The sequence below is a fragment of the Rhagoletis pomonella genome, unplaced genomic scaffold (genome assembly GCF_013731165.1).
Source record: "Rhagoletis pomonella isolate Grant_MI unplaced genomic scaffold, Rhpom_1.0 Rhpom_scaffold_00005, whole genome shotgun sequence".
Classification (NCBI taxonomy): domain Eukaryota; kingdom Metazoa; phylum Arthropoda; class Insecta; order Diptera; family Tephritidae; genus Rhagoletis; species Rhagoletis pomonella.
Genome location: NW_023458559.1, coordinates 81,819,060 through 81,831,740, shown reverse-complemented (window position 1 = coordinate 81,831,740; position 12,681 = coordinate 81,819,060). Strand labels below are relative to the sequence as shown.

Below are 12,681 nucleotides of genomic sequence, written 5' to 3'. Positions count from 1 at the left end.
ATAACGGAAACTGTTCGTAGGCAGTGTCAATAATGAACATCCAAGATTTGGATTTTAGCAGGGACCTATGTAACTGTTATGATTTGTATAGTAAAAATAAAACTTTACCACTTTAAATTGAATTTCTATTTTTATTTTATTTAATCGTTATTTTGTTATTTTTATATTTAAGATCAAAAATACTTTATCGTGTTGGATTTTTTTCGACCATGCAGTGACTAACAACATGTTAAGCAAAAGTTTCAAACTTTATACAAAATATAAATTTTGAAATGATACAGGATGGATGTTATTAAACATGCGATATGTATGTATACAACATGTTAAAATTTGTTTGAGTCACTGTATTTCATCATTATTTTGTTATTTCTATATTTTCGATCATATCAGAACCATTTTTGAGGTTATAAAGAATTCGAAGCGGCCTTAAGATTGGAAAAATAAAAAACTAAACGCTTATCGATTAAATAAAGGTCCAAAAATAACGATTATTCTTTATGAAAATGATAAAAATCATAAAATAGCAACTATATCCGCTCAATAAAATAGAAATCTTCATACCAAAAGAAATCAAAATAACGATTATTTTAGTATTTTTTTAATCATGTATTCATTGTTTCACAGAATACCCAGCGGGGTCTCGCCGGATTTACGTGACTTGCTGTTATGTTTGCTGCGGCGCAATGCAAAGGACAGAATTTCGTTTGAGAGTTTTTTCAGTCATCGTTTCTTACAGGGTAAAAAAATCACCACTTCTGTTTCTCCTAGTAAGTCAAAATAACTCGGAAGTTTATTCGCACGTGCATACATACATATTTATATGTATGTACATTAGGGTGGTTAAAAAAAAAAAATTAAAGTCGGAATTGTAATGCCCTCACCCCTCGGGATTATTCTATATCGAAAAAAAGTATACACCTTTTTTTATTTTGATATCAAAAAATATTTAGAAGTCGCTCAAAGCGCTCAAAGTTTTCCATGTATTTTTACATGGGAAAAAAAGAACTTTTCGTAGAAATGGTTAGAACTCTTGAAAATCACTATTTTTCGATCGGAAAACTCTGGTTCTCTTCAGGAGACTCAACAATAATACTCAATTGTTTATTTAACCTTTTTTTCAATACTAACGATTTTTTATTGGCCCCCCCCCCCACTACATTTTTCGGGTTTCTGTGGGTTTTTGGCGGACCTATAAATTATAGTTGGATGAAAAAATTGTTAAATAAACAATTTGGTATTATTGTTGGGAATCTCCTGCAGATAAACAGAGTTTTCGGATACAAAAAGTTGTTTTTTCCCTATATGAAATACCTGCAAAACGTTGGCGCTTTGAGCGACCTCTTAAATATTTTTTGATTAAAAAAAAAAAAATAGGGATATATTTTTTTTCGGTATAGAACAACCCTAGGGGTGAGAGCATAAAAATTCCGACTTTACTTTTTCACATGCATTTTTGGAACACCCTAATGTACATACATATATGCATATATGTACGTAAATATGTACATACTTTTTCTTATGTATGTATAATTAAAGTATAAATTATATATATATAAGTATATTATAATTGTTTCCAGCGGATGTTCCCCCACAATTAAGTTTGGCAACCACTCCGCCAACAAAAACGAAAAGTCCTCTTCAGCAACTTCAACAACTGCAGCAGCTTTGCGAAGCTGACGTTGAGGCTGCTGCAGCACAACAAGACGATAATACAGGTATTATGGATGATTGTAGCCAACCACAAACATTTACTTTGAAATACATATGAAAGATTATAATTATATTCCTTGGCATATAAAGGTGTATTAATAATCTTAATTGTGATTTTATATTTACTTTTAGTTTCCGTTGTAGAGAATCCGGCTATTTGCGCTACCATCACGAACGTAGGCGTGCTTTGCGACAGCGAGAATAATAGCGCTTCATCTGGTTCCCCAGAAGACTCAGATGACTTTGTTCTGGTGCCTAAGAATCTCCCAGAAGATCAAACTGTCATCGAATATGAGAAAAAGTATGAAAATCGTACAGATGGTGAATTAATTAAACCTAAACGTTCCCATTTTCTTCAAATCAGGCATTCAGCCGCATGCCAAGCTGCACAAACGACTAATCATTCAAGTCCACCACGCCCAAGCAGTCTACCAATCTCAGAACCAAAGCCGGTTCCTGCACCAGCTCGTCGGTTCTCGACAAATACAGTTGATCCTGTGGCTGGAACGAATGCGTCTCCAACTGTTGGTAATTATGCAGCTAACATCAAAGCTCAACGCATGTGATCTAATAACCCTAATAATATTGCAGTGGCATCGTCACCAAAGCAAACGGTTGTCGGCGTGAGCGGGCAACAGTTTCCTCGGTCACAGCCAATCAGCGTCAAACAACGTGCTGAACATCGCAAGACTAGTGTCAGCAGCGATATTAATTCCATTTCGCCGCCAGCAGTGCAGTTTGCCATTGGCACCCCGCCTGCTCGTCGGCGTTCAGCTTCCGGTAGTTCATTGTCGGAGACGCCACCACCAAGTGCACCTTGTACTTGGCAAGTAAGCCCTGGTACACAAACACAGTCTCCTCTGCGGCGTTCAGGCCACAGTTCGCCAGTTCTTCCGTCTACATTAGCTAAATTGCCTACTTTGGGTAGTCCCACACTTATTGTGGGTCCCGGTTCGGTCGGTTCACTGGGTTCCGGGTCTGGTGGATCAGAAAATAACAATCAGCATCACGTGTTAGGTCCGCGTGCATTTACATTACCGGAGCTAGGTGCTACGGGAGGCTTGCAAAGTTTGCTGGATACAGCTAGCAGTCGGGCCACCGGCGTAGAAGGGCATCAACTTCATACTTTCCATGCACCTGAACTGTCGGAGGAGACACTCATGGACCGCGAGCATAATGAAACACTTTCCAAATTGAATTTTGTTTTGGCACTTACCGACTGCATACAAGAGGTTGCGGATTCCCGTTGTGCACCTCTTTCAGCGCTCATGGCTGTGGGTGCAACCTCCTCTGACCAGCAGTCCATACCGCCACATGCGCCTGAACATTGTAAACGAGCTGAGCGGCTAGTGTTGTTGGTACGTGCTTTACATCTCCTTTCGAGTGGATTGAATTTGGCTTCCCAACAATTACGTAGTGGAAATCTTAAACCCTCATCAAACGTCAAGAATGGTGGGTAAACTTGATTCAAAATAAAATTAATATGTGTTATAGGCACGATATGTACAAAAATAATATATACAATCCTTTTATATAGCTTTGCTTACAATGAACTCCAAATATCGATCAATTTTATTCGAATCAAAAAAATTAAATGTTTCTGGTTTGTTGCAAAAAGCAAATGCATTCAACATTACAGCTGACAAAATCCTCTATGACTATGCTTTGGATATGGTGAGTAGACAGTTTATTACATCTCGCAGACATTTTTCAAAAGTGTACTGATTCCAACTTTATAATTTTTGGATCTTGAGTTGATCCATTTTTTGAGAACGTGTGCGATATGGATATACATATGTAGATATGTATCTAAAAAAATAATTTCGTTCATTCTGTTTCATTATTCGCTAGTGTCAAGCGGCCGCCTTGGACGAGTTGCTAAGTAATACAAAAAATTGCTTTGAACGCTACAATACGGCGCACATACTGCTGCATTCGTTGGTACAGAAATGCAACCATCCACAGGACAAGATGTTACTGAATAAATGTATAACTGCGAAACAAACTTACAATTATCTATACAAATAGCGCAAATACTTTGTTTGTCTTTTTCAGATCGTGACGCAGTGGAGAAGCGTTTAAATATTTTGCAGCAGCAAGGGTACATATATGTCACCGATGAAAACTCTTAAGGTTCCGAATTCAGAGTTTACTCTTCATTTTCGAACTTTTATATTTTGGTCATGAATTTGAAAATTTCTGACCACTCAAGCCACTGTTCTGCAGCACCTGAAAGTTTATTTAAGTAAATTAATATTTAACCAATATTTTATATAACCCTGAGAGCGAGCGTATGTGATTAAATTAAAGGTGTACCACGAAAATACATTCATCCATATATATATATATATATATATATATATATACATATATTAAATATTGCAATTTTCGCTTTACCAAAAAAGTCTTTACTTTAAAATTTATTTATGTATGTAAATACTTCAAGGTGCTGATATGTACCCTTACAGTTACTAGCTTACACAATACTCTGCATTTTTGGGGGGATTATTGGAAGTCTCCTGAAGAGAAACAGAGTTTTCCAATCGAAAAATATTGATTTTGAAGAATTCCATATCATTTCTACGAAAAATAATTTTTTCTCCATATAAAATACATAGACAACTTTTAGCGCTTTGAACGACCTCTAAATATTTTTTGATTTCAAAATAAAAAAGCGAGGTATATTTTTCTGTATATAACAATCCTAGGGGGCGGGAGTACTCAAATTCTCGCCTTACTTTTTTTTTTACCACCCTAATATACATACATATCGTCACCTGAAATGCAAAAAGACGTAACAAACATCGTCGCTGAAATAAAAAAGACGCAACTAATAAAAAATGCAAAATTCACTTTTTGATTGATATGTCCATCATCGAATTACAACTCGCACATCATTTTATGAAAAAAAAAATATTAGTCACGACTTCTTACATTTCAGTTACGATGTTGTTACGTCTTTTTGCATTTCAGGTGACGATATAGTATATTTATTATGTAAATCTGGAGTGAACGCCAATATATTACAAGTGCTCAGTAATGTACTATCAATATGCAGATAAAAAATACACTAACATCTATGATTATATGTATGATTAGACCGCTCATCATCCTAAAAATGATGCCAGTAATTTTTTAATAAATTTTCAGATTATGAGAATTATTGATAAATTTTATTGTTTTTAACAATTGACAATTACATGATCACAACGGAAATCCACGAATATATTGTTCATATATGTATCTCTGATGGAAAAATGGAATAACTTCCAAATTCATTTATGAATGTAGTGTGTCATTAAAACAAATGCTTACAAATATCAATTTAAACCGAGAGGAATGTAATAATACACTAATAAAAATTGATTACTCTTAAACTAAAACTGTTACCTTTTAACACATGAGTGAGTTTAATAAATACATACGTAAATATGTAATCACTATACCGCTCATTTACTTCAATAGTGTCATAACTCAAAAAATGGAAACTCGACAAAAACGGCTTTAAAGTTTTGAGTTTACATATCGACACCTGAGTATTGGTTTGAATTTGGTTAAAGAACGCCCTATCTCAGAATTTGATTGAAGAAAGCCCCTATCTCATAATGCGGTTCAAAAACGCCCTATGTATCGCAAAATTGAAATTATATTTAATGCCTTTTTGACAGCAGTTATCCCAACTTCGAAATTTCTATGTGAAATTTCGTTCACCCGAAATCGTTCCACATTCATGATAAACCCCCTATTATGAATTTTCATACCATAGACTATAAACGCTTGCAAGCTTACTATAGGATTTCATACGACAACCTCAATTCGTAATAGAGAATAACGGAATGCAAGCGTTTATCGTGCATCGTACGAATCCATAATAGAGGGGAAAGTGAACCATTTCGTTGAACGAAATTTTTCGACGGCAACATTTTTCACCAAATATTCATGATAAGGCTGAGGGTGTTTTTCAATAAAATTCATAAATCAAATTCGAACTGGCTGCCGAGATTGGTCGATCTTACACTCAGGTGTCGATATACTCCCATAGTAAAAATGAAAACCTATTTTGTTCTAGTGAGATACTGGTAATCAATATGGCTATGAAATTTTTACACAACATGGAAGGTTGCGATGATTTCTGCATACTTAGCTCAATATTTGTATTTTTTGGATTATGACACTATTGAAGTAAATAAGCGATATGTACAAATGTACTAGAATAAATGTCAGTAATTAAAGATAATCTTACGTTGTATGCCAGAGTTTTAAGATGAAGTTTTGTTTGATTAAGATCCCTAATTTCTATAGTGAGGCTTTTGTTTGAGTTGCTAAGTTATTGCAAAGGACGATCGATATGTACATATGTAGGTGTAGGCCATCGACATGTATTCGTACATGAAAATTTCCAGTTTGTATAAAAAAGTTCCTTTTTTTGAACTTACTCCTTAAATACTTATGTGCTTTTTACAAGTATGTATGTACACATCGTCGTTTAAAGTACAAAACCGCATAACTGACATTTTTTGCCAAAAATTGGATTTGCTTGGCACAAGCTCTTGGCTCAATCCTTATCCATCCGTCCTGAAATATACTAGCCAGAATTGCGATTGCTATTTAAAAAAGGCAACCATTCTCAAATATGAGTGTTTTTACTCTCTAGAAAATAATTTATACAGCCTCACATACGCGGTTTTGCATTTTGTTGATACGCGGTTTTGCATTTTGTTGATACGCGGTTTTGTACTTTAAACGACGATTAGAAGTAATTTAAAGGGAACTGTTGCTGCGACTGCATATGCATAGGAGTTGGGAAGCAAATACTGTTGTGTCCACGGCCGGTTAAAGCATTTATGGGGTTCGCCGTTAAGGCGGAGGTATGCAGACGACTGATATATTCTGTTTCAGAAGGTAATCTTGATTGAATTGAATATAGATGTGGTGGGACATTCCAAAAAGGTTGGGATTTTGGAGAAAATGTTGAGTTTTTATATAGTGTGTTTGTCCAGTTTTGTGATGGAAATGGTAACGAAGTAGGTGTTGATTGATCGGATGGAAAGCATCGATCAGTTATAGGAGGTGTTGGTGGTAAATAGTTTTGTAATGGTTGAAACCGAACATTCGGAAATGTGTTAGGCCTACAGCTGAATCGCCTCGTTTCTTTTGGCTCGAATACGCCGTTAGATGGGGGGATTTTTAAAGAAGGTCTATAATAAGGGTCCGAGAGAAAACTTTGATGAAGTGGATTATAAAACTGTCTCGGTATATCTAATTGGCTACTCATTTGCGAAGGGTAATTAATTTGTTCAGGATATTGTTGCCGGTCGCAGCAAACTTGATGTTGTTGTGCGTTTTGGGGTGTCGGCTGAATCTGATCAAATCGATGATGAAAAGAAGCCCCTCGGTCGAATGCATTCGCTTGCCGCGCTTCTCTAAGGCTTTTTGGTAATTGTTTCTTAATTAGCTGATCAATTGGATAATGTGAGTTTTTATAAGTTCCACAGGCTAGTTCACTCGGCATCGTGTTTCTTTGGGAATTCGAAAAAAACTCGTTTAATTTTAGAATACCACCTTTACGAAAACCTTTCTGTTGATCATAAATAGGAAAATTACTTTTCGGCGGTAGCACTCTCCATTGACAGTCTATTGGACTTATTGGAGGTGTCTCTAAATGCGCACTTCGTCGACTAAAAGAATGATGATGAAACGACGCTGGCTGTAATTTGTTAACTGCAGTTTGATGTTTCAGATGATGGTTGGCATTTCTTTTTGGAATTTCTGTAGAACTATGATTGCAAGAATTTGGTTGTGAAGTGGAAGATGATGAGACCTTATTGAAAATACTTTGGTCTAACAATTGTTGATGACACGGTAGACTTGTTTGTTGCGCAGGTAACAAATGTGTCTCTGGCCCATACACAGTTGGTTGTGTATTTAGCACTCCTTGATTAGTATCGCCTCTCCACATTGATGATCTGTAAGTGAGTTCTGCACTCGATGGTCGGTACACAGCTTGAACTGGGTGCTTTTCTACGGTTGTTTCCTTTAGGCTCAAATCTATAATATCACCTTGATTGCTGTAAAAAAGGAAATATTTATTGAATATGTGTATGTATGTATATATACATATATATTTGTTTTAAAAGAAATTCGATAAAGTTTACCTCTGTTTTATCTTGTTTGTTGATACATCATCGACGCAAATGTTGGTATTTTTTAGATGATCACCGCTGCAGCTTGTTGAAATATTTGCATAGCATGCATTGGATTTCATATTTGCAGTACTATTGCTAGCTTTCATATAGCCAAGCTCCTCATACTCTTTATTTGCCTCTTCCTGCGTTTTATCATGTGCTGGGATATATATCTCCATTTCTGTTGGGTTTTGTAATGTTCCAATTTCATTTGGGGAGGATAAAGGTCCGGCATACTTGATTTCAACATGACCGGCGTTAGCATCGACCATTATAACGAAGTTATCTACCCTGTTTATAGAGCTGTACTGAATTTGTGAATCTATTTTTTCTACGTCGCTATTAGTGACATATTGTTCCGTCTTAGCTTCGCTATCTTCAATATCTTGTCTGTGTAAATAAATTAGATCATTTGACGGAATTTCAAGCTGTTGCATCTCCGTCTGTTCCCTTAAATCTTCATTTTCCTGTTCCATCTTTACATTTTCCATCTTATTTTTATCTTGCATCAATGAGTCGACGAAATAACATTCACTTGTTTTAGTTGTTGAACCTTTTGTTATTTTGTCATCCCTTAAACTTTCAACTACACAACGTACTTTTTCGCTAGAGACAATTTGCTTAATTATAGGATAGCTTTTAGGATGCTTCAGTGTAGTTCGAATTGTTTTCGCTTTTGAAATGCATTTGTTTTTATTAGTAGTCGCTACACGTTTTAATTTCTTTTTTGATATTAAACGACCAATGTTTTTTCTCTTATTTGTTAATAAAGAAAGGCTCTTTTTATTACGCGAGCTGAATATAGATTTCTTCTCTGAATCGAGTGTTTCCTTAAGGCGTGGCTCAGTTTGATGATGGTCTTTCTGCATTGAAGTAAAAAGTTTTACTGATCTTTGTTATTTTCAGAGAAAAATTTGCATTCAAAACTTCTAAGGAGTGCAATAATTTAAATTTCCTTAACCAACCACCTTGAGCCCTCTGTAATCACATTCTGTACAAAGAGAAAAGTTTTTTTTTCAGATTACGGACAGGTGGATTTGAGCGTTTGGAATATAAAATATGTATGTATATACGTATATGAATATGTACATATATACATGTATATGTACTTATCGATGGTCCTTTGCAATAACGACACAACTTAAAACTCAAAAAAAAAAACCTTACTATTGTAAGGCCCTCATGTGTCTGATCAATATCTTATACACACTACTTACTGGAGTAATCCCTACTACTTACTTGAGTAACGATTATACTACTTACTTTAGTAAGGATTATATTACTTCGGTAAGGATTATACATGGATTAGACGAGGATTATAGCAACGAGCCACTTAACAGTACCTAATATCGTTTTTTTTTTTTAGTTTTGAGTTGCGTCGTGATTGCAGACCTACCATAGATATGTATGTCCACACATAAATATCGTGATACCTTAATATATAAAGGCCTTAACTCATTTTTTCTCGAAATTCGGAATTGTATAAACTAGGTTTTTGACACAAAATTTTCAATTGAAGAGCTTTTATAAAGTTTTATAACTGTGCTGTAGAGAAACACAAATTTTAGTTATGGCCTGTCTAGGTATGTAGTAAATACATATATTAAGGTAACGTTATGTATGTATTTATGTACATGCACATACTTGCACACATACACATGTACGTCTTGTACGATTGTGTTTAATTTCGTAATTAAAGCTTTGGATTCAAGGTGGCTCATTAGGAGTGAAGCTCACATAATAGAAACTAATACTGGTAATATAATTTTATCTGAATATCCTTTAAGTACTTTTCGATCTTAAACGTATTCTACCTATACAACTATTTTTCTGATTTCGATCCCTCTCTATACGTATGTACATATGTACATACACATCGCTACCTATAGGTGAAAAGGTGCCAAGTCCATTTTTTTCTTCAAAATTTAGCTTTTGATGCAGAATGGCAGGTAATACGAAACTACATCGATTTTTCGTCTCTCCTGGACAATTCCAAAATGGGACTTGGCACCTTTTCGCCCTTGGGTGACGACATGTAGGTATGTATGTATATGTACATATGTATGTAAGTGGATATATTTCACATTTTTGGGGCGAACTTTTACAAATTGCGTGTGCATGTCTGCTTACATGTATGTATAAGGTCCTATCCCGTTTTCCTCGGAATAAAACTTGCACAACTGTCAAAAAATAAAAATTCAGAGCGAGAGAGTAACATTGAAAAGTACGGAATCGCTTTCTAGTAAAAAATGGTAACTTCTGAAAACTTCATCATAACCTCCATATTTTAAATGTAAATTTTTGCTTATTTTGTGTGTAAAAACGCTCACACATGTAAATACTTTCAAATTTATTAGAATGCATTTAAACAAGTAATTAAATAACTTTCCACATGCATTAGCAGAGTGCACTTTTCTTTTGTTTACAATTTGGTTGTCAAACCTACTACAACAGATCGTTTGACAAATTTACCAGAATTTAACAGCGAAAAATCTTCGGACTAAAACTTGTAACTTCTGACAGAGAGGACCTTATTTGCGCTTTTTTTTACCCCTCAGCTGTCAGAGAACCGAGTACGGGCTCGATTTCCTGTAAAATCTGACTAATTCTGACGATTTCTGCCTCGTACGGGATCGCAACTAGTATGTACGTATGGACAACAGATTGGCGTAAGCTCCATTTTGGATTATTTTTAGTTATATATGAAGTTTTTGGATATCTTCTTTAGTTTCGGAGATATTAACTAAAATTTTGTCGGTAATTTAGTACAAAGTTTTAGCTCGCATGTCATGCAAAGTGACCGCAAAATTGTTGACAAATGTAGCATACGAAAACATTTTCCTAAAGAAAATCCTTCGTACACTCGAAAACAAATAACAATAAAAATAAAATAATTTAGGAATGTCGTGAACTTGTAACATTCTCCGAAACTTTGGAGAAAATCTATCGTCGAGTTTTTGAGAAATGTCATTCCAAACTTCAATCGCAATTTCCCAAAACCTGCCGAAAGTAACATACGACAATCTTTTATCCAGGCGGTGATATGTATGTATGTACATTAGACTGCATCACTCCCCATACAAAAAAAAATCGGTGCTATTTTTCCATTGGAATTATAAAATTTATTATATTTTAAGACGTTCACCAAAATATTTTTGAAAAAATACCCTCAAATGTCAAAACGGTTTTAGCTTAAAAAAATTGAATAAAAATATTTAAAAAAAATTTAAAAAAAAATTGAACGGAATCGTAATAATGAGATTTTTGATGCTGTTTTTTTAACATTTTTTAAAGATTGGTATAAGAAAAACTTTAATAACACAACCTAAACTCTTCCGATTTAGACTTAAGAGGTGTCATTGGAAAGGTTTTTTCTCATCATTTTTATTTCTTTGCTAATAAACTCATTCACAGGATGATAGAGAAAGGTAGGATGAACGAATGTTATTCAAAGGTGAATTAAGATGTGTTGGTATTTGAAAAATAAAAAATTGGGATACGAATGACTTTTTTTGGACAGAAATAAAAACAGTGTGAAAATACCTTTCCACTGAGATCTCTTAGGTCTAAATCAGAATAGTTTTGGCCCAGTTATTCAAGTTTTTCGTAAATCAATCTTTGCAAAAAGTAAAAATACAGCATCCAAAATCTCGTTCTTACGATTCCGTTGAAAAGATTTTTAAATATTTTTATGCAGATTTTTTAAGCTTAATCTGTTTTGTCATCTGAGGGGACTTTTTTCTTCAAAAAGTTCTTTAAGAAACTACTTTTATTCATAAAAAACTCCATTTTTGGAGGTGTTTTCAAATCGGTCCAGCTCACTAAAATCTTAATATTTTTCCGAAATATTTTGGTAGACTTCTTAAAATATAACAAATTTTGCAATCCCGGCGGAAAAACTGCAACTATTTTTGGTGATGCAGGTTAATGTACATATGTTATTTAAATCAATAGAGACTTACAGGTATAAAAATGCTAGATGCCACACTTTGACGACGTTTTTTAGACACTTCCCTGCAATTTAATTTTGATACGAATTATATATATGTAAATTTGAATAAATATACAAGAATGTATGCATTGTACATATCTGTGTTCGTATGTCGAAAGGCTGACTTTAGTATAAATCGGCATTCGCAGCATACGATTGCGAATGACTCATTAGCGCTGAGCCGTTGAACAACTTTTCGCAAATAAACATGCAAGAAATAGTTCCAATACTAGCAAGTCAATATTCTTATTAAGTCTCTTTAAAAAATTCCTTGTCGTTTAAAGAATAAAGGGAATACCGCATTAAACTAAAGCCAGTCTTTCGACATAAGGTACTTTTCCATAAAAAAAAAACACAGATATGTATGTACAGTTACTCAAAAAATTTAGTATGCGCTGATTTTTTTAAATATTCGAAATGTTTTTCATGTTAAATATTTTTTGTTATACACCCCTATTGCGAGTGTCGACTAACAGTCGTTTATCTACTACTAGTCGACACTCGCAATAGGTTTGTTATTTTTTGATTTAAATATAGCTTGTATTTTAACTTATATAATATATGTAAATAATGTGCGAGTTGGAAATGCAAAAAATTACCGTTGATGACGGCCTTCCGCATTTTCTCCATATAACGAAAGCTCGTAAAAAAATTATCAAAAAATAACGCGAATTTTACGACTGTTGAAATGTGCGTATTATTGCAAAAAAAGATTAAAAAATCTCTTTGATTAGTTTGAAATTTTGACGAAAATTTGCAGAATTCTTCTAAGTTTTGTACAAGGTTTGAAACTTG

The 12,681-nt window shown here is 34.3% G+C and overlaps 2 protein-coding genes across 2 annotated transcripts in view; one reads left to right on the top strand and one right to left on the bottom strand.

Annotated features, from left to right (window-relative positions):
* Nucleotides 1–4,073, top strand: part of LOC118739691 (serine/threonine-protein kinase unc-51-like) — a 57,566-nt gene extending 53,493 nt beyond the window's left edge. The window contains exons 7-14 of the mRNA XM_036471179.1: nt 625–767; nt 1,578–1,715; nt 1,843–2,011; nt 2,075–2,238; nt 2,302–3,162; nt 3,248–3,384; nt 3,562–3,697; nt 3,766–4,073. Coding sequence (XP_036327072.1) covers nt 625–767; nt 1,578–1,715; nt 1,843–2,011; nt 2,075–2,238; nt 2,302–3,162; nt 3,248–3,384; nt 3,562–3,697; nt 3,766–3,842 — 1,825 coding nt within the window. The 3' untranslated portion in view covers nt 3,843–4,073. The remainder of the gene's footprint in view (nt 1–624; nt 768–1,577; nt 1,716–1,842; nt 2,012–2,074; nt 2,239–2,301; nt 3,163–3,247; nt 3,385–3,561; nt 3,698–3,765) is intronic.
* A 1,483-nt stretch (nt 4,074–5,556) lies between these two features.
* Nucleotides 5,557–8,371, bottom strand: LOC118740247. Its single transcript, XM_036471744.1, has 3 exons — nt 7,866–8,371; nt 7,037–7,778; nt 5,557–5,658 (listed from the first exon to the last, which is right to left on the bottom strand). Exons 1-3 carry the CDS (start codon nt 8,369–8,371, stop codon nt 5,557–5,559), a joined length of 1,350 nt encoding a protein of 449 aa, XP_036327637.1.
* Nucleotides 8,372–12,681: the final 4,310 nt, after the last annotated feature.